This window comes from Macaca mulatta, chromosome 19 (genome assembly GCF_049350105.2).
Source record: "Macaca mulatta isolate MMU2019108-1 chromosome 19, T2T-MMU8v2.0, whole genome shotgun sequence".
NCBI classification, from domain to species: domain Eukaryota; kingdom Metazoa; phylum Chordata; class Mammalia; order Primates; family Cercopithecidae; genus Macaca; species Macaca mulatta.
In genome coordinates this window covers 20,719,046-20,741,796 of record NC_133424.1, presented here as the reverse complement: position 1 = coordinate 20,741,796, position 22,751 = coordinate 20,719,046, and the positions used below count along the sequence as shown (strand labels likewise).

Below are 22,751 nucleotides of genomic sequence, written 5' to 3'. Positions count from 1 at the left end.
TATCTTAAGTAGTCAAATCATAAAAACAGGAAGTGGAAAGTTTGTCTGTCAAGGGCTAGAGAGAGGGTAAAATGAGCAGTTGTTACTTAATGGGTATTGAGCTTTAGTTTTACAAGATGTAAAGTGTCTAGAAGTCTTTTACATAACAATGAGAATATACTTAACATGCCTGAAATGAATAGCTTTTTTTTTTTTTTTTTTTTGAGACAGGGTCTCACTCTGTCATTCAAACTGAAATGTAGTGGCACAACTTTGACTCCCCCTCAATCTCCCAAGTAGCAGGTACCACAGCTGCACACCACCATGCCTGGCAATTATTAAATTATTTTTATAGAGAGGGGTCTCCATATCTTTCCCAGGCCAGTCTCAAACTTTTGGGCTTCAGAGATCCTCCTGTGTTGGCCTCCCAAAATCCTGGGATTACAGATGGGAGCCACAACCATGCCTGGCCCTGAAAATGTACGATTGAATTAAGACGGTAAATTTTATGTTATGTGTTTTTAAAACAATTTTTTTTAAAGAAAACTGAAAAAAAAAAAAAAAAACCAGAATTACAAATCTTTTTGAAAATGACCTTCAAATAAAAGAAGCGTTTCTCTCACAAAAGGAAATATATGTTCATCATTAAACACGTGGTGAAAAAAAGACTATCTCCATGACTACTCACTTAGACAAGATAACGTTTATGGTCAGTTCTGCCTATATAGAAACCTACACAGTTGCCGGCCGCGGGGGCTCACACCTGTAATCCCAGCACTTTGGGAGGCCGAGGTAGGCGGATCACGAGGTCAGGAGATCGAGACCATCCTGGCTAACATGGTGAAACCCCGTCTGCACTAAAAGTACAAAAAAATTAGCTGGGCATGGTGGCGGGCGCCTGTAGTCCTAGCTACTTGGGAGGCTGAGGCAGGAGAATGGCGTGAACCCAGGAGGCGAAGCTTGCAGTGAGCTGAGATTGTGCCACTGCACTCCAGCCTGGGCAACAGTGCAAGACTCTATCTCAAAAAAAAAAAAAAAAAGAAACCCACCCAGTTATCTGAGGGAATGCTCTCTGGTACTCAATAAAAGCCATACTCATCGATATCCAGACATAAGGCCCACCATATGCAGACCTGACTACAAAAACATGCGCTAGTGTCTTCCCTATGGAGCAAAGCCCTGAAGGATATGCATGCAGTCTGTCCAAAAATAAAATGAGAATATTATTTGGTAGTTTTCTTGGGTAGTCCCAAGACCCCGCAACAAGCTAACTAAAGGTGGACCCTAGTGCAGACCCAGCAGCCTTGTGACCAATCTACAACCCCTCCTCACTACAAATTCAGAGGGTGTCTTATCACCCTAAGGGCCCAACAAAAGATCTTTACCTTCTAAAATCAGTTTATAAAAACTTGAAGAGGTGTTTGCACCATCAAATTTAGGCACCAATACAAAACTATGTTGTGTCCATTGTCAATGTTTCTCTTTTAATGTAGCACTGGAAGCATGTGAAAGAAGAATTAATCAAAGAAAAAAATCCATTGAAATTAAAGAAAAATAAGTAAAAAGTTGCTGTTTGTAGATCATACAATCTTATATTTAAATATCAATAAATAGTACATTAAAACCTGTCTAAAGTGATAAATACACTCAGTAAATTAGCAAAATATAAAATTAACATACAAGCATATGTATGGTCTCATACACTTAAACTATCTGATAAAATAGAGGAAGAAAAAATTCTTATTTACTATAGCATTAAGTAGTAACTTTCTCAGAAAAAGATTAACCAAGGAAGTAAAAAATCTTTACAATAAAAAAACTACGGGCCAGGAGTGTGGCTCACGCCTGTAATCCCACCACTTTGGGAGGTTGCGGTGGGTGGATCATGAGGTCAGGAGTTCAAGATCAGCCTGGCCAACATGGTGAAATCCCATCTCTACAAAAAATACAAAAAAAAAATTAGCTGAGCAAGGTGGCGGGCACCTGTAATCTCAGCTATTTGGGAGGCTGAGGCAGAGAATAGCTTGAACCCAGGAGGCAGAGGTTGCAGTGAGCAGAGACTGCGCAACTGCACTCCAGCCTGGCAACTGAGCAAGACTCCGTCTCAAAAAAAAAGAACTATGAAAAATTAGAGAAGATTCAAATAAATTTTAAAATTGCCACATTATTCTGAGTGATCTATAGATTCAATAAACTTCTTATCAAAATTGCAGTGGTATTTTATTCATAGTAATAATCCTAATACATTTCTAAAAGTTAAATGAAACTAAAATAACTTTGATAGCCAAAGCAATCTTGAGGAAAAAGATCAAAGCAGAAGGATATCATACTTACAATTTCGAACTGTATTTCAAGACTATCTGGTAATAAAAACAGATGTGCAGAAAAAATGAACAAAAAGGCAACAAAAACAAATACTCTCACACATTTCAGATCTGATGCAAAAAGACAACTTAAAAAAGTTTTAGTTTCTCGAAATCACAGATATTTGCGTGTCCCCAAAACAATGGAAAAGCAGCTGCAGTCTCTTAGGTACCATAAAGAAGAATTTGGCTCTCACTGTGAACTTGAAGGAAGCTCATGGAAAGAATAGTAGAATTCTTAGAGAATTTAAAAGCATGAGACAGAAGATGTCCCTTTGTGAGAGAAAAATTAAATAAAATCAATCAATCAATCAATACAGCTGCCCAGGAACTATTTCCTTTGGAACACAGCTTTCCAGATCACATTTTAAGGGCTAGCTCTCTCTTTGACCTTGGGACCCTTATCTGTATCATCTGTTGTATTCATTTTCACTCGCACCTACCTGAGGGGTTGGCAGTCATCTCATGTCTCTTCACAGTCAAAGGGTTTTCTCCTTGCTCCAGACGGGTGATCAGGTCTGGCTTGGAGACAACAATACCTGTTTCATTAAAAACAAATAGCATGAATCTTGCTTATATTCTCCAATTACAAGCTAGTAATGTGCTCAGCAGAAAGCATGTAATAAAATATTCTAGTAAATTCATACCAAAATACTAATTTATAACAAATTTCTAAATATTTAGGAAATACTTTCAACTTGTAGGTTTCTTTTTCTTCTGGAGATGGAGTAAAATAAGTAAAAAGTTTCTGTTTGTAGATCATAGTCTTACATTTTAAAAACCATAAACAGTACTTTAAAAACCATAAACAGTACTTTAAAACCTTTCTAAACTGACAAATACACTCAGTAAATTAGCAAAACATAAAATTAACATACAAGTATATGGTCTCAAACACTTAAATTATCTGATAAAATAGAGAAAGGAAAAAGTCTTATTTACTATAGCATTAAATAATAAATTTCTTAGAAAAAAATTACTAAGGTAAAAAACCTTTAAAAACAAAACAGAAAATTAGAGAAGATCCAAATAGATTTTTAAATTGCCATATTATCCAAAGTGATCTATAGATTCAATAAACTTCCTATCAAAATTACAGTGGTATTTGCCCTTGTTGCCCAGGCTAGAGTGCAATGTCTCAAACTCGACTGACCAAAATCTCTGCCTCCTGCGTTCAGGGGAATCTCCTGCCTCAGCCTCCAGAGTAGCTGGGATTACAGGATTATGCCACCATGACCGACTAATTTTGTGTTTTTAGTAGAGATGGAGTTTCTACATGTTGGTCAGGCTGGTCACAAATTCCCGACCTCAGGTGATCTGCCCGCCTCAGCCTCCCAAAGTGCTAGAATTACAAGCATAAGCCACTGCACCCGGCCCTGCATGTAGGCTTTTGAAATTTACTAGCTGGTACTACTGAATCAAAAATTGGTGGTGGCAATGAGATTTTCAGGTGGGGGCAACAATGTTTTAAGCCACTAAAATTCTGAAATTACCACTAATTTAGAGTGAAGAATAAAGCTCAGCTCAGCAATGTGGAAAGTTTGGATTAAGATGAAACATCTTGAAGAAATTCTTTCCTAAATAAAAAAATTCTGAAGATTTTCTGGAAAAAGGGCATCTGAAACTCTTTTATGCAAGGAATAAAGTACTAAATTCATTCCACAAAAAAGAGAAATAAAACTTTTTGGGTTTTTTTAAATGAATTATGTATTTAAGTTATCCTCACCAAGGAAGACCAGGTTTCCGTAGTTCTCTAACATCACATCCCTATATAAATTTTGCTGTGCAGTGTCCAGGCAATGCCACTCCTCCAGAGAGAATTCTATGGCCACATCTCTGAATTGCAATGGTTCCTGAAAAACACACAAACACACACGTTTTTACCATGTCACCATTGGTGGAATTTTTAATTGGATTTAAGGTGAAATGGGAGAGTAAAAAGAACTGGTTCTTACTTATAGAACTGACTAAAATTCTCCAATAAAATAATTTTTTTTTTTTTTTTGAGACGGAGTCTCGCTCTGTCGCCCAGGCTGGAGTGCAGTGGCCAGATCTCAGCTCACTGCAAGCTCCGCCTCCCGGGTTCACGCCATTCTCCTGCCTCAGCCTCAGCCTCCCGAGTAGCTGGGACCACAGGCGCCGCCACCTCGCCCGGCTAATTTTTTGTGTTTTTAGTAGAGACGGGGTTTCACCGTGTTAGCCAGGATGGTCTCGATCTCCTGACCTTGTGATCCGCCCGTCTCGGCCTCCCAAAGTGCTGGGATTACAGGCTTGAGCCACCGCGCCCGGCCAATAAAATAATTTTCAACACAAAAATATTCTCTATTATATTTTCCAACTCTGAGAAAAAAGGGCAGCCTAAGATCGACAACATTAGTTCATATATGATATTTTTTCTAGATAATAAAGTATAAAATTAAGGGCATGAACATGAACATGTACATTTTTGAGTGCTATATTTACATCATACAGAATCAGCTATGAATATTTTTCAGATGGAAAAGACGTGTTGAGTTAGAAGGCACCTATCAAACTTTAATATGTACACTTGAGCAAAGAGAGAGACCCTCTCATATTGTTTTATATTGTTTTATACTCAGTACCTGTTTTAAGAAAAAGCAAAGAAGTAAAACCAAAGGCAGACAGCCCGGCACCAGGCCTGAAACCAGGCCTGGGCCTGCCTGGCCTAAACCCAATAGTTAAAAATCAACTCATAACTTAGAAACTGATGTTATTCATAGATTCCAGACATTGTATAGCAGAACATTGTGAAAATTCCTGCCCTGTTCTGTTTCACTCTGACCACCGGTGCATGCAGCCCCTGTCATGTACCCCCGGTCGCTCAAATCAATCACTGGCCGAGGCAGCCCCTTAGGAGGCTTAGGCCTGCCCTTGGAGCATCCCTGTGGGGGACTCTGGCCAGACTGAGTGAGGCCATCCAAAGAGCGCTCCCAGGTAGGCAATTGCCCCAGCGGAATGCCTCGCCAGAGCAGAGGATTAACACAGTGGCTGAACACTGGGAAGGAACTGGCACTTGGAGTCCGGACATCTTAAACTTGGGAAGACTAGTCTTTGGAACTTGCCCACTTCATTTGAGTGGAAGCGTGGCCTGATCACCCACGGTGTGCCTTTATTGGCACTTTGGTGCCTTCTCCATTTGAGTAGAAGCTTAGCCTGATCATCCAAGGTGGGCCTGGACCGGCACTTTGGTTTTTGTTTTTGACTTGACTTGGATTGCTTGATACTTTCATTTTGGTTTTGACCTGGCTTGGGTTTCTGGATACTCTGATTTTGGTTTTGATTTTGGTTTGGTGTAAACTGCAGAAATGTGTATGTGCCCTTTTTACCTGTTTTTTGTTTTCTGGTGTGCGTGTGGTGTGAGTGTGGTGTATTGTCTCGAAGAAGCATGGGTCAGGCACAAATAAGCCCACCCCACTAGGAACTATGTTAAAAAAAATTCCAAGAAAGGGAAAAAAGGGGGGAGGGCAGGGTTTATATAAAAGAATTTTATATGGTAAATTCTTGTCCTGAAATAAATTACTGGTTGTTTAAAGAAAAAAAGGCACAAGTATACATATGTAACAAACCTGCACGTTATGCACATGTACCCTAGAACTTAAAGTATAATAATAATAATAAATTAATTAAAAAAAAAAAGAAAGAAAAAAATGTTTGTAATATGTCAGAAAGTTGAGACATGTCAAAAAATGGTCTACGGCCGGGCGCGGTGGCTCACGCCTGTAATCCCAGCACTTTGGGAGGCCGAGGTGGGCGGATCACGAAGTCAGGAGATCGAGACCATCCTGGTTAACACAGTGAAAGCCCATCTCTACTAAAAATACAAAAAATTAGCCACGCGTGGTGGCAGGCGCCTGTAGTCCCAGCTACCCGGGAGGCTGACGCAGGAGAATGGTGTGAACCCAGGATGTGGAGCTTGCAGTGAGCCACCGCACTCCAGCCTGGGCGACAGAAGAAAAAAAAATTGTCTGCAAAAGTCGTAAAAGAAAAGAGTTATAAGGCCGGGCACGGTGGCTCAAGCCTGTAATCCCAGCACTTTGGGAGGCCGAGACGGGCGGATCACGAGGTTAGGAGATCGAGACCATCCTGGCTGACACGGTGAAACCCCGTCTCTACTAAAAAATACAAAAAACTAGCTGGGCAAGGTGGCGGGCGCCTGTAGTCCCAGCTACTCGGGAGGCTGAGGCAGGAGAATGGCGTGAACCCGGGAGGCGGAGCTTGCAGTGAGCTGAGATCCAGCCACTGCACTCCAGCCTGGGCGACAGAGCGAGACTCCGTCTCAAAAAAAAAAAAAAAAAGAAAAGAGTTATAAAAAAATTTATGCAAAAAATTTGTATAATTTAAAAGTAATCGAGGCCGGGCGCGGTGGCTCAAGCCTGTAATCCCAGCACTTTGGGAGGCCGAGACGGGCGGATCACGAGGTCAGGAGATCGAGACCATCCTGGCTAACACAGTGAAACCCCGTCTCTACTAAAAATACAAAAACTTAGCCGGGCGAGGTGGCAGGCGCCTGTAGTCCCAGCTACTCGGGAGGCTGAGGCAGGAGAATGGCGTGAACCCGGGAGGCGGAGCTTGCAGTGAGCTGAGATCCGGCCACTGCACTCCAGCCTGGGTGACAGAGCGAGACTCCGTCTCAAAAAAAAAAAAAAAAAAAAAAAAAAAAAAGTAATAAGGCCTCCTGAGTACTACTGAAAAAACAGTTTATGTGCAAGGTGTATAAAAAAAGTAAAATATACCTGTGGTAAAAAGATTATAAGTAGGCATAAAAATGTGGATTTTTACCTACATTAAAAGGTTAAAAAAATTATTGCTTTAAAAGTTTAAGCAAGTTTTAAAACGTTAATTGTAAAGAAAATTCTGTGTATAAACACATTAGCTAAAGTTAAAAAGGTATCATCCAATTTTTCTGTGAACTGGACATTAAAGTAAAAATGCAACAGGTTTTTCTTAAAGCATCAACCTGCTCTGACAAAAATTATAAAAGGTTAAAAAGAGTCTATAAAATCTTACCTTGTGGTCAAACATAAAAATTGGATAAATATATCTATAAGGTTTTATTAAAATTAAATTTAACATTAATAACACATTAATATAAAGGTAAAATTTAGCTTATCTGGTATAAAAATCATACAAAAAGCATTATTAGATATAAAATGGTGTTTAGCTTTTTTGGGCTAAAAACTAATAAAAATAGGTGATAAAACATTCATTTTACTAGAGGATCATGGAAGTTAAAGACTTAAAACAAACTTTGACAATTAAGACAACATACCAAGATGCAAATGCCTGGTTGAAATGGATCAAATATTCCATCTGCACATTAAACGAAAGCAATTGTTAGGCTTGTGCACATGGCAGGCCAGAGGCCCTGATTGTCCCCCTTCCACTAAGGTTGTCCTCCAGTCAACCAGGCATGAGCTACATGGTAGCTCTTTTCCAGGATTCTACAGTCTGGAGTAATACGTCATGCCAGGTTCTCTCTGCTGTATCTCGAGGTCCCTGTGGTCAGCCCCCGAGGGCCATCCAGCTTCCAGACACTAAATTCACTTCCTGTCTCTCACCGCAGGGAGGAAACTTAGCATTCCTTGGAGACCTGAAGGGATGCAGTGAGCTTAAGAATTTTCAAGAGCTTATCAATCAGTCAGCCCTTGTTCATCCCTGAGCGATGTGTGGTGGTATTGTAGTGGACCTTTAATGGGCACTCTGCCAAATAACTAGAGTGGCACTTGTGCTTTAGTCCATTTGGCTATTCCTTTCACCTTGGCATTTCATCAACCAGAGGATAAATAAATAAATAAATAATAAGACATTGTAAAGCGAGAGAAGCCCCTTATAGGTCTTTCAACTCTCACATCTATTTAGATGCAATTGGAGCCCTGCAATGAATACCAGATCAATTTAAAACTTGAAATCAAATAGAATTCCTTCTCAGATGAGATTCTCTAGAAAAATTAACCTGCATCTTGAGAACATGCCTTTAAAGGTGTTGGGAGCAAGTCATAAACAAAATGTGGCCATAAACAAAATCTCTGCAGCACTGTAACATGTCCATAATGGCCGTAACGCCCAAGCTGGAAGGTTGTGGGTTTACAGGAATGAAGGCAAGGAACACCTGGACTGCCCAGGACGGAAAACCGCTTGAAGGCATTCTTAAGCCACAAACAGAAGCCTGAGCCATCTGTGTCTTAAGGGCGTGTTTCTGCTGCAATTAATTCAGCCCATCCCTTTGTTTCCCTTAAGGGATACTTTTAGTTAATGTAATATCTATAGAAACAATGCTAATGACTGGTTTGCTGTTAATAAATATGTGGGTAAATCTCTGTTTTGGGCTCTCAGCTCTGAAGGCTGTGAGACCCCTGATTTCCCACTTCACACCTCTATATTTCTGTGTGTCTTTAATTCCTCTAGTGCCCCTGGGTTAGGGTCTCCCCGACCAAGCTGGTCTCGGCAAAAGGTGTTAGTACCACATGATTACCTGCTGGCATGACATCAACTGGCAGAAAAACACAGAAAAAGCCCACCTATTTCCATCCTTTGAAACAGAAGAGATTCAGGAAACAATGAGCTGCTCCACGAAGACAGAAATATAAGTTTCTCCTTTCCTGTCCTCAGGTGCTCTCCCTGCCACAGACACCAGCAATTTCCAGTAATGGAATTATGGGCCACACCGACCTGTCTGTACCAAACCCAAACAGAACTGCCCCTGTGACCACCCTTTAGTGCAAAGGTAGAACTTAACTCTCATGAATGTATTTTGAAGCCCTCATACCTGATTCTGGTCTCACCTTAAAAGTCACATGATGGCCGGGCGCGGTGGCTCAAGCCTGTAATCCCAGCACTTTGGGAGGCCGAGACGGGCGGATCACGAGGTCAGGAGATCGAGACCATCCTGGCTAACACGGTGAAACCCCGTCTCTACTAAAAAATACAAAAAACTAGCCGGGCGCGGTGGCGGGCGCCTGTAGTCCCAGCTACTCGGGAGGCTGAGGCCGGAGAATGGCGTGAACCCGGGAGGCGGAGCTTGCAGTGAGCTGAGATCCGGCCACTGCACTCCAGCCTGGGCGACAGAGCGAGACTCCGTCTCAAAAAAAAAAAAAAAAAAAGTCACATGAGGCCCTTCACTAAAATAACATGGATGCTTCCACGCAGAATAAACAGAAGCTGTGGGGAGGGAACAAGAGATTTCTGCAAATTGGCCATGTGATCCTAATGAGAAGCCTGGGCTGATAACCACCAAGATAAGCACTGCCTCTCAAGCTCTAACGAGCTTATGAATCACTTGGTAATTTTGGCTCCACTATATGTAATGTGATTCTGCAGGTTTGAAAAGGGTCCTTGAATGGGTGTTTTAAACAAGTTTCCTGTCAATGCTGATGTTGCTTCCCCTTGGCTCATTATTAGCATTAGTTAGTGAAGCTGGCACAGCACAGGGTCCCTTACACTCAGCACTCTTGTCACAACCAAATACTTCTGATACAAATAGGGACAACCCATCTCCATCCTAAAGTTTTATATTCTTTGCTGGCTCTTTACAGTTTACAGAGGAACTGAAGGCAGCAATGTCAGAATAAGTCTATTTAAAAAACAACATGTGCACATGTACTAATGCAATGTTTATTAAGCAGGTACTTTGTGCTCAAGAGAATGATACAGAGCACTTTGCTGGGCATAACACATTATGTGATTTAATTTTCATAACACCCTGAAAGCTGGTACTAAGGATTTAATACATTTTAGGATTTAGGTAAAGGGCCCAGCATTTTTATCTCTACTTCTGTTTCTCTGTCATCAACTTTTTTTTTAAACACTGTAAAGAATAAAAGCAAAATATAGAAAGATGAAAGAGAAAGGAAGAGTTTAAGGTAATTTAGAGAAAATTTTATTGTTTACATTTACTTTTGTGTGACTTGTGGAGCAGCTACTGGATCTGCAGGAATAGAAAAAAAGTTGCCTAACAGAATGTCTCTGCAAGCACTGGTTTTAACAGAAAATTTAAAGAACTAAGACCCTAAAATACATACTTTATTTTTCCCATTCATGTGCTTTTGGAATTCAGGAAATTGTGAGCACCAGCTCTAGAAAGGCAGGAGGATTCAGCAGCCAAAACTCTGATCTCTTCTAATCAGTTCTGTGAGGCAAGACTCCAGGGTAGGGTCAGACCTAAAGAAAGCCTCCAAAAAGTGTGAATCTGATCAGGTCTCAGGCAGTGTGAGGACCTTATGTAGAATTCTGTTCTCTATGCAACTGGGGTACTTCCAGTTTTGTTTTTTCTAAGCTCACCTAAAAGAAACTTAAATCCCAGAGTTTCTATACTTTTAATCTTTTCTAGCTACTGCCCTGTCAACTTTATACTGTATACTAATCCACAATTTAAACAAATCCCTTAAGGTTTTCTAGGGTAGTTTTATTAGATAATCAATATGTACACTAAAGAAGGTTAAAAAAAATTTAAATTATACAGCTGGGTGCAGTGCCTTACATCTGTAATCCCAACACTTTGTGAAGCCAAGGAGGGTGGATCACGAGGTCAGGAGTTTAAGACCAGCCTGACTAAGATGGTGAAACCTCGCCTCTACTAAAAATACAAAAATTAGCTGGGCACAGTGGCCGGGGCCAGTAATCTCAGCTACTCGGGAGGCTGAGGCAGGAGAATCACTTGAACCTGAGTGGCAGGAATTGCAGTCAGCCGAGATCATGTCACTGCACTCATGCCTGGGTAACAGAGTAAGATTCTGCTAAAAAAATATAAAAATAAAAATAAATAAATAAAAAATTACAATAGCAATTATTCTGTTCACAAATATCCCTTAAGAAGTAGACTTCAGGACAGGTGCGGTGGCTCACGCCTGTAATCCCAGCACTTTGGGAGGCTGAGGAAGGCGGATCACGAGGTCAGGAGATCAAGATCATCCTGGCTAACACAGTGAAATCTCTACTAAAAATACAAAAAATTAGCCCGGCGTGGTGGTGGGCGCCTGTAGTCCCAGCTACTCAGGAGGCTGAGGCAGGAGAATGGCATGAACCCCGGAGGCAGAACTTGCAGTGACCCCAGATCACGCCACTACACTCAAGCCTGGGTGACAGAGCCAGACTCCGTCTCAAAAAAAAAAAAAAAATCGGCCGGGCGCGGTGGCTCAAGCCTGTAATCCCAGCACTTTGGGAGGCCGAGACGGGCGGATCACAAGGTCAGGAGATCGAGACCATCCTCGCTAACACGGTGAAACCCCGTCTCTACTAAAAAATGCAAAAAAACTAGCCGGCCGGGTTGGCGGGCGCCTGTAGTCCCAGCTACTCGGGAGGCTGAGGTAGGAGAATGGCGTAAACCTGGGAGGCGGAGCTTGCAGTGAGCTGAGATCCGGCCACTGCACCCCAGCCTGGGCGACAGAGCAAGACTCCGTCTCAAAAAAAAAAAAAAAAAAAAATCCACATGTGTACACCAAACCAAAAATAAAAATAAAATCTAAAAGACAAAAAATAATTCCTGGGTGGAAGAGAGTGCAATGTAGGTGAATGGACTGATTTTCACTACAGGTAGTGGCCCAGGTGGGGCTGTACTCTGATTGATTTCTGTGTGCATGCAGGCAGATGAGACTATAAACAGGCAGTCCAGATCCTAAGTTGGTGGAGAAAACAGGTTGCTGCTGCAGATTTGGTGTCTGGGGGTGGAGATATGCCAGGAGACTTACAGAGACTTGTGGGTTCTTGACAAGAAACACAAGAAACGCTAGGACCAAAAATGCTAGCGTGGTGAAGTTTCTGACAGGGTGATGCCTAGTCCTGGGAGGAGCGTGGACACGTCAATGTCTTGTGTGTGTGTCTGTGAGTGGGTGAGAATACTGTGGTGGTAGCTGCAATAAAAGGGGGTCTTAAATCGGAACTCCTTTTCTCTAAGTTTTCAGTCCTCTGTCACTCTGGGAGAAGACCAGGAATCACAGAACAATGGGCAGTGTGGCAGCCTGTGTACAGGAGAGCAGAGATTCACAATCCCAAACACCCAGAGCTTTGTTCCAGGCCGGGACTCCATGATAACTTTTTTCTGGCACCATATCTGTAGAGTTTGCTGAACATCAAACAATTCTCCAACACCAACTCATTGTCTAACATTTGAATTCTAACACCACCTAGAGTCATCACAGACCGTTGGTCCCACAACATTGTCCTCACTGCAGATGCCAGTCACAAACCCTAGGGGCCCATCTATTCTTTTGAATTAATGTTTGAAAACTGGGGACTCCTGAAATGTCCCTGAAGTTCAATAGTTTGGTAGAGCTATTCACAGAACTCAATGAAACACTGTAGTTACGTTTACCGGTTTCATATATAAGATGCAGCCCAGGAAAAGCCAAATGGAAGAAATGCATAGAACAAAGAAAAGAGATGGGGAAAGATGAAATACATAGATAATCATGGAAAATATTTGTGATTAATAAAATTCTCCATTTGTTGTGTACTCCAGGAACAGTTTATGGAAAGAAACACCCTTCCCATTATGACTTAGATGGTGCTGTCTTTTCTTTCCTATCACACAGCCAGACACACACTCTGCACATTTTCTCCTTTTTCTCATTAGAAAAATCAGCTGAATTTGTCTTCAGTGGTCAAATTTCTTTTTTTTTTCTTTTCTTTTTTTTCTTTTTGTGATTAAGTCTCACTCTGCTGCCCAGGCTGGAGTGCAGTGGCGCCATCTCGACTCACTGCTCACTGCAACCTTCACCTCCCAGGTTCAAGCAATACTCCTGCCTCAGCCTCCTGAGTAGCTGGCATTATAGGCGCCCACCACGACACTCGGCTAATTTTGTATTTTTAGTAGATACCGTGTTTCACCATGCGGCCCAGGCTGTTCTCGAACTCCTGACCTCAGGTGATCGGCCTGCCTAGGCCTCCCAAGGTGCTGGGATTACAAGCATAAGCCCCTGTGCCTGGCCTAAAATAAAATATTTATTAATCAAACTTTATTTATCTCCCTCCCTCAGGCTCCCGAACTTTGAGCTTCTGTCAGTCTAAGTCAACATACAACCCCATTTTACGACCCTCCTAAAAACATGCTGATTTCAGGGTAAGACATTCTCTCAGCTAAAATACGACTTTTTCACCCTCCATTTGCCATTCCCCTCCCACCTTTTATCTAATCTTGTTTGCTCCTCTCTAGAAAAGAAAACCCTTTTCTGCCTACATTTTTGTAAGCCACAGAGAACTTTTAATTAGTTGGTACTTTCTCCTGTTCCAATACTAATTCATTTTTTAATGTAAATCTAACTTTTTTATCTTAAAAAGTCTAAAAAGTGGGCCGGGCGCGGTGGCTCAAGCCTGTAATCCCAGCACTTTGGGAGGCCGAGACGGGCGGATCACGAGGTCAGGAGATCAAGACCATCCTGGCTAACACAGTGAAACCCCATCTCTACTAAAAAATACAAAAAAAAACTAGCCGGGGAGGTGGCGGGCGCCTGTAGTCCCAGCTACTCGGGAGGCTGAGGCAGGAGAATGGCGTAAACCCGGGAGGCGGAGCTTGCAGTGAGCTGAGATCCGGCCACTGCACTCCAGCGTGGGTGACAGAGCCAGACTCCCTCTCAAAAAAAAAAAAAAAAAAAAAAGTCTAAAAAGTGCCTCAAAACAATAGCTTTATTATCAGTAAGACCCTCCCAGTTTCCTTCCGCCTTAATCTTAACGGCATTTGCCTGTGGGGCCCTAGCATTCCAGGGCTTTGTAGCTTCTCTCAAGATAAAGTCTCCTTCCATAGCTGGGGTGAGCAGGCTGGGACAATTGCAAGGGAGGCTCCCCAGAAAAAACTAACTGGGCCTTTAATAACCTCCTGTTGGCCGGGCGCGGTGGCGCAAGCCTGTAATCCCAGCACTTTGGGAGGCCAATGCGGGTGGATCACCTGAGGTTGGGAATTGGAGGCCAGCCTGACCAACATGGAGAAACCCCATCTCTAGTAAACACACATAATTAGGCGGGCGTGAAGGCGCATGCCTGTAATCCCAGTTACTCCAGAGGCTGTGGTAGGAGAATCCCTTGAACTAGGGAGGCAGAGGTTGTGGTGAGCCGAGATCACACCATTGCACTCCAGCCTGGGCAATAAGAGCTAAACTCCGTGTCAAAACAAAAAAAAATTTTTTTTAAACCCCTCCTTTTGCAGGCTTCATATTAGCCTTAGCTTGGATTACCAGGTTCAAGCTTTAATTTCCGTGTCAGTGTTATTCACTTCGTTCTTGAAACTGTTTGAAAAATCCAGTGAAATTACTTAAACACAGTGTTTACATAAAGGAAGAAAATTTTAAGATTCTTACTTTTTTTTTTTTTTTGAGGAGTCTTGCTCTGTCCCGCACGCTGAAGTGCGATGGCGCGATCTCAGCTCACTTCAACCTCTTCCTCCTGGGTTCAACCAATTCTCATGCCTCACTCTCCCAAGTAACTGGGATTACAGGCGCCCGCCACCACACCTGGCTAATTTTTGTATTTTTAGTAGAGACGGGGTTTCACCATGCTGGCCAGGATGGTCTAGAACTCCTGACCACGTGATACGTCCGCCTAGGCCTCTCAAAGTGCTGGGATTACAGGTCTGAGCCACCGCGCCCGACCAGGAATGGGTTTTTAACCCCAACGTAGTTTTTGGTTTTGTGTCCTTCCCCCATTGGCTGGGGTGAGACCGCACAATCTAAACTGATCCCGGTTGGCTAGACCCAAACTTTTCCAAATAGGATAAACGCGCGATTTGCGAGAAACGGAAAAGGGGGAAGAAGGGGTAGGGTTGATTTCCAACTTTTACAACTTCTGACCAGGAAGCTGAGTCTTTGAAGAGGAACTTAGTTTGTCTGACAATCCTTTGCCTCAAGTGATCCCTCCGCCTTCGCCTCCCAAAATGCTGGGATTACAGGCGTGAGCCACCGCGCCCGGCCCCATAAATTTTTAACAGGAGAAAAGAGAAACTGTGAACCCCAAGGACCAAAGCTCTTCCCATTCGTGAACGCGCACCCCGAGTCAAGATCTCCCCTGATGACCTTCTCGTGGTTCCTGACAATCTGGGAGAGACCCGGAGCTGCGGGTGCAGAGCTGCTGCCCAGAGGGTGCCAGGCCAGGGCACAGTCACTGCGCAGGGAAGAGACAGGAGCCCTGGACTGGCTGACAGCGCCGCAGCCATCTTATGACTGGAGGGGACTGAGGCCGAGCTGGGCCAGGAGAACTCAGGGCGCAGACTGTGGAGCTGACTTCGGGGAGGCCTGAGTGCCGCCACAGCCACTTCCCATCAACCAGTCCCTCCCCTCTCTCAGGATGTCAAACCGGCACGCTCACCATTCCTAGGCTCCCAGGGAGTCCCGTCATCTTGGCTGTGGATTTCCCAATACCTGCAGGACACAGGGCCACAGAGGCTGCGCCTCTAGGAGCAGAGGACACACAGTAGCGAAGAAGAAACCTAGAGCTCCCGATGCATCGAGAGACAAAGGCCGCGCCAAACCCGGAAGCCGTCCTCTTTGTTCCAGCTGCCTGCCTGATTGGACGGTTTCCAGCCCAGCGTCCCTGATTGGATAATGCTTAAGGCCCCGCCCACTCAGCCGCTGAGTGACAGAAGATGTGATCAGATGCTGGGCTGAGGGATGAAAGCTGCAGCCTTTTCAGGCAGGGCTTCCTCCCTGAGCTGAGCCAGGCCCACCCTAGAGTATGGGAAAGTTCTTTTTATTTTTATTTATTTATTTATTTATTTTTTTAGACGGAGTCTCTCTCTATCGCCCAGGCTGGAGTGCAGTGGCGCAATCTCGGCTCACTGCAAGCTCCGCCTCCCGGGTTCACGCCATTCTCCTGCCTCAGCCTCCAGTGTAGCTGGAACTACCGGCGCCCGCCACGGCACCCGGCTAGTTTTTTGTATTTTTAGTAGAGACGGGGTTTCACCGTGTTAGCCAGGATGGTCTCGATCTCCTGACCTCGTGATCCGCCCGTCTCGGCCTCCCAAAGTGCTGGGATTACAGGTGTGAGCCACTGCGCCCGGCCCGAGTATGGGAAAATTCTATATCTTTTTTACTCTTTTTCAATGTGTTCAAAAGGTGAACAGAAGTATTTTTCTGTCATATTAATAATACATAAAATTTTGGTTCAAGAGAAAATCAACTTTTACTTTGATAATAATGTATTCCCAATACTAAAGCTAATTTTAATAAAACCTTATACATAAATCAAATTTGTCACTTTTGACAGCTCGAGATTTACACATATATTTCATAATCTCTTGTAATTTTGTAACTTTTTATATTTTTATCTACATTCTTTTTATTTTTCTCAATTTGAAACAACCTTTAAGTAATTTCAAATTGTTACAGGAAATAGAAATCATTTAGAACCAGGCGCGGTGGCTCACACCTGTAATTCCAGGACTTTGGAAGTCCAAGGTGGGCGGATAACTTGAGGTCAGGAGTTCAAGACCAGCCTAGCCAACATGGTGAAAGCCCATTTCTACTAAAAATACAAAAAATTAGCTGGGTGTGCTGGTGCGCACACCTGTAGTCCCAGCTACTCCGGAGGCTGAGGCAGGGGAATCTCTTGAACCCAGGAGGCGGAGATTGTGTAACAGCCTAAGGAATTTACCTTGCCTTTGGTCTAGACAGAGCCCGTTCATCAAGACAGGGGAATTTGGCCGGGAGCGGTGGCTCACGCCTGTAATCCCAGCACTATGGGAGGCCGAGGCGGGAGGATCACGAGGTCAAGAGATTGAGACCATCCTGGCTAACACGGTGAAACCCCGTCTCTACTAAAAAAAATACCGAAAAAAATTAGCCGGGCATGGCGGCAGGCGCCTGTAGTCCCAGCTAGGGGGGAGGCTGAGGCAGGAGAATGGCGTGAACCCGGGAGGCGGAGCTTGCAGTGAGCTGAGATCGTGCCACTGCACTCCAGCCTGGGCGACAGAGCAAGACTCCGTCTCAAAAAAAAAAAGCGGGGGGAATTTGTGGAGGAAAAGTTAAATATTAATTTTGAACCCAATTGAACATGGACACAAACAATGAATGGTCACCAAGTCTCAGAACGGGTTGTGTGACCCCCTCGAGGCATTCATCCAGTATTGTTTCAGAGAAATCTGGCTTTCAATCTATTCCTATATGTTAGTTATTGAAGAACAAGTTAACCTTTTTGTATTCCTTGAACCCATTGGCAAAGGGCCCTCATGACTGGGTCTCATACCAAACATTTCAGCTCCATCAGGTCATTTATGTTCCTCTCCAAACTGGTTATTCTAGTTAGCAGTTCCTCTAACCTTTTATCAAGGTTCTTAACTTCTTCGAATTGGGTTGGAATGTGTGTCTTTGGCTCAGCAGAGTTTGTTCTTAACCATCTCCCGAAGCCTACATCTGTCAATTCATGCATCTCATCCTCTGTCCAGTCCTGCACCTTGCTGAAGAGACATTTTGATCATTTGGAAGAGAAGAGGCACTGTGGCCTTTCAATGGTTTTTTGTTGATTCTTTCTCATCTTCGTGAATTTGTCTAGTTTCCATCTTTGAGGCTGCTTGACCCTTAGATTTTTTTTTTTTTTTGACAGTCTCTCTGTCGCTCAGGCTGGAGTGCAGTGGCATGATCATGGCTCACTGCAAATTCTGCCTCCCAGGTTCAAATGATTCTCATGTCTCAGACTACCTAGTAGCTGGAACTACAGTCATGCACCACCACGCCTGGCTAATTTTGTATTTTCTAGTAGAGATGAGGTTTCACCATGTTGGCCAGGCTAGTCTCAAACTCCTGACCTCAAGTGCTCTGCTCCCCTGGGCCTCCCAAAGTATTGGGTTACATGTGTGAGCCACCACGTGCGGCCTTGGATGAGGTTTTTGTAGGTACATTTTTTTCTTGTTGATGCTGTTGTTGCTTTCTGTTTGTTTTTCCTTCAATGGTCAGGTCCCTCTTCTGTAGGGCTGCTGCAGTTTGCTAGGGGTTCACTTCAGACCCTATTCATCTGGTTCAGTCCTGTGCCTGGAGCTGTCACTCAAGGAGGTTGGAGAATAGCAAAGAGGAGTGCTGGCTCCTTCCTGTGGAATCTCTGACCTCAAGAGGCACCAAACTGATGCCGGTAGAATAGCTCGTGTATAGGGTGTCTGATGACCCCTGTTGAGGGGTCTCATCCAGTTGGGTGGCACAGGGAGCAGAACCCACTTACTGAAGCACTTTGACTGTCCTTTGATGGGGGGGATGTTTTGCTGGGGGGAAATCCACTCAACTGAGCTGCTGGATGTCCTCAGAACTAGCAGGAAGATAGGCTAAGTCTGGTGGTCCACAGAGACTAGAGCCACCGCTCCCCATGGGGCTCTTCTCTGATCTTTGTTATTTCTTTTCTTCTGCTGGGTTTTGGTTTGGCTTGTTCTTGTTTCTCTAGTTCTTTGAGGTATTATCTTAGATTGTTTACTTATGGTCTTTCAAACTTTTTGATATGGGCACTTGATGCTGTGAACTTTCCTTTTAGCACCACTATTGCTATATCCCAGACATTTTGATAGATTGTGTCATTATTATCATTCAACTCAAAGAATTTTTAAATTTCCATCTTGATTTCATACAACAATCATTCAGAAACAGGTTGATCCTAATTTTATTTTTATTGAATTTCCATGTATTTATTTAATTTCCATATATTTGCATGATTTTCATGGTTCATTTGGAGTTAACTTTCACTTTTATTCCACTGTAGACTGAGAGAGCAGTTGATATAAATTTGATTGTCTTAAATTTATTGAGACTAGTTTTATGGCCTATCATATGTCTGTCTTGGAGAATGTTCCATGTGCTGATGAATAAAATGTATATTCTGCGGTCATTGGGTAGAATGTTCTGTAAATATTTGTCAAGTCCATTTGTTCTAGGGTATAATTTAAGTCCATTTTTTTGTTGTCGTTGTTGACATTCTGTCTTGATGACTTGTCTAGTGCTGTCAGCAGAGCATTGAAGTTCCCCATTGTGTTGCCATTTGTCTCAGTTCTTAGGTCTACTAGTAATTGTTTAATAAATTGGGAGTTCCAGTGTTAGGTGCATATATATTTAGAATTGTGATATTTTCCTGTTGGGCTAGTCCTCTTCTCATTATAGAATGTCCCTCTTTGTCTTTTTTTTTTTTTTAACTGTTTTTGCTTTAATGTCTATTTTGTCTGATGTAACAATGGCTACTACTGCTTGCTTTTGGGGTACATTTGCCTGTACTATTTTTTCCCAACCCTTTACCTTAACTTCATGTGAGTTTTTATGTGTTGGGTGAGTCTCTTAAAGACAGCAGATATTTGGTTGGTAAACTCTTATCTATTCTTACCATTCTGTATCTTTTAAGTGGAGCATTTAGGCCACTAATCACTATCAATTATACCACCATACATTATAATGCCTGTCATTGCAAGGCTTGAACACGTTGTAATCCGGACACGTTGTGATTTGGACAGTTGCTTTCTTCAGCAACAGGCTGATAGCTTTGAGCCTGATCAGTCAAGACATAGGCCTGGCATTGGGCCAGGGCCAGTCTGAAAATCAGATTAGCATTTTCCTTTTCCAGCTCACATTTCTCTTATAGCAACTATCCCCTATCTTGATACATTAACTCATAAGCAGTAAGCAAACACCATTCACTCCAGGAGATCCCTTCAGCATCTCCTTTGCCTACTGGAATCTTCTGCAGCACTTCACGCACAGTCAATGGTTTAAATTGCACTAATTTAGATTCTCAATTCTCACAAAGGCCAGATTCCCTGGACCATTCAATCGCCAAAGAGGAGAACTGGGGGTATTGGAGGTAGAGAAAATGAGGGTCCTGACCAACTCAGTCAAGAAAACTGACAAACTGCATCTGCTGCCAGAAGGGGTGCTGAGGGCAGTCACGCCCCAGGCGCAGTGTTCCTTGTGGTTATCTATAGGAACATCTGAAGCCTGTTGCATGAAGGAAGCAATTATATGTACCTGTGATAAATCAAGCAGCTGACCAACCATTACCTCTCCCTCCCTATTGATTCTACCTAATAAATACTAAGGCCTGTGGAAACTCAGGGCTGCCTTCTGCTCACTACAAGCGAGGAGCCCCCGGCCCCTTCTTTTTTTTTTTTTTTTTTTTTCCTGAGACCGCATCTCGCTCTATCACCCAGGCTGGAGTGCAGTGGTGTGATCTCGGTTCACTGCAAGCTCCGCCTCCTGCGTTCATGCCATTCTCCTGCCTCAGCCTCCTGAGTAGCTGGAACTACAGGCGTCCATCGGCATCCTGGCTAAATTTTTTTTTGTATTTTTATTAGTGACGGGGTTTCACCGTGTTAGCCAGGATGGTTTCGATCTCCTGACCTCATGATCCGCCCGTCTCGGCCTCCCAAAGTGCTGGGATTACAGGTGTGAGCCACCGCACCCCACCTAACCCCTTCTTTTAAAACAAATCTTTTGTCTTTGTCTTCATTTCTGTGTTTGTCCCCCTTTATTCAATCCTGTAGAAACTGACAGCGACATTGGGGAGTTCCCATCCATGGGTATGGGAATTCTTCGAGTTTCCAGCCCTGTCCTTGCTGCCAAAAAGCAGCACAGTTTGGCTTTCGAATCCTGTTTGTGACGACAAAAATATTCTGTGTGGGAAACGTTCAAGGTGAGAAGAAAAGACACACACACAATACCTTTAAGGGTAAATAAGCTTTATGCCTCATAAATGGAAATGCAGATATAATTAGCAAGTAATATAATAAGCAAATCAATGTAATAACTGGATTGATATAATAAGCATGTTGATATAGTAAGCAAATTGCAATGGGAAGAGGAGAAAGGAAAAGAGATACATATACTGGTGTATATGTATATGGAATCTCTGACCTCAAGAGGCACCAAACTGACGGCAGTAGAATTGCTCCTGTATAGGGTGTCTGACGATCCCTGTTGAGGGGTCTCATCCAATTGGGTGGCACAGGGAGCAGGACCCACTTACCTGGACCATTCAATCACCAAAGAGGAGAACTGGGGGTATTGGAGGCAGAGAATTTTAAAATTCTCTCACCAGACTATGGAGGATTCACCGTGTTAGCCAGGATGGTCTCGATCTCCTGACCTCATGATCCTCCCGCCTTGGCCTCCCAAAGTGCTGGGTGTACAGGCGTGAGCCACCACGCCCGGCAGCTTCTTAATTTGTACAATCAAGGTGGAAATTTCCTGGTTATGCAATCAGAGCTTAATTGGCAGTTTATAATTGGTTTTTTTTTTTTTTTTTTTTTTTTTTTGAGACGGAGTCTCGCTCTGTCGCCCAGGCTGGAGTGCAGTGGCCAGATCTCAGCTCACTGCAAGCTCCGCCTCCCGGGTTCACGCCATTCTCCTGCCTCAGCCTCCTGAGTAGCTGGGACCACAGGCGCCGCCACCTCGCCCAGCTAATTTTTTGTGTTTTTAGTAGAGACGGAGTTTCGCCGTGTTAGCCAGGATGGTCTCGATCTCCTGACCTTGTGATCCGCCCGTCTCGGCCTCCCAAAGTGCTGGGATTACAGGCTTGAGCCACCGCGCCCGGCCGACAGTTTATAATTGTTTAAGCGTGCAATTTATTTCCCCAAATGTAGTAATTTATTAACAAATCCACTTGAGTTTACATTTTTTTTACAAGTCGGAATCCGAAGACTAGAGCCTTCTCAGTCTAATTGCCTGCCGCTTAATTATTTTCACAACCCACAAGGGACTGATTTTCCCTGGCATTTTTCACATTTGTCCCCAGCAGGGCCTCAAGTGTACCCCATGTTCCTCAATCATTTTTTAAAGCATTGCACAGCACTATTGAACAGATATGTTTTCTGTTTTTAAATATGTCCCATGAGAAGAAAGCAAAGACTAATCCCCTGACACTGTATTGTAAAAATATCTGTGCCTCTTTTTCTTTTATTTTTCCAGAGAACTTACCAGAATGTTTTTAGGTTAAGATTACCCTCTGGGCCGGGCGCGGTGGCTCAAGCCTGTAATCCCAGCACTTTGGGAGGCCGAGGCGGGTGGGTCACAAGGTCAGGAGATCGAGACCATCCTGGCTAACATGGTGAAACCTCGTCTCTACTAAAAATATAAAAAAACTAGCCGGGCGTGGTGGCGGGCGCCTGTAGTCCCAGCTACTCGGAGGCTGAGGCGGGAGAATAGCGTGAACCCGGGAGGCGGAGCTTGCAGTGAGCCGAGATCACCCCACTGCACTCCAGCCTGGGCCACATAGCAAGACTCCCTCAAAAAAAAAAAAAAAAGATTACCCTCTGGAAACATTATCGGGTGATGTGTCCTCTGCCAACCTTCAGTTTTATTCTGGGCCTGGGTTTTAGTACTTTCTGGGGATAAGCCAAGATACCCACCATGGCTATGTCTGCTAGAGTGGCTAGTGAACATTAGCTCTTGGGTCATTTTCTCCCATAGGAGCACCTGAAGTATAGAGTGTAGCCTCTCAAGGGAGCAGGTG

General features: G+C 43.6%; 2 protein-coding genes across 2 annotated transcripts in view; one reads left to right on the top strand and one right to left on the bottom strand.

Moving 5' to 3' along the window:
- LOC100429350 (uncharacterized) overlaps window positions 1-15,822 on the bottom strand; it is a 278,342-nt gene extending 262,520 nt beyond the window's left edge. Inside the window, 3 exon segments of the mRNA XM_077978589.1 lie at window positions 2,786-2,881; window positions 4,069-4,195; window positions 15,651-15,822. Of these exon segments, the coding sequence (XP_077834715.1) occupies window positions 2,786-2,881; window positions 4,069-4,195; window positions 15,651-15,680 (253 nt within the window). The 5' untranslated portion in view covers window positions 15,681-15,822.
- ZNF682 (zinc finger protein 682) overlaps window positions 1-22,751 on the top strand; it is a 240,482-nt gene that overhangs the window by 135,991 nt on the left and 81,740 nt on the right. The window lies entirely within an intron of this gene.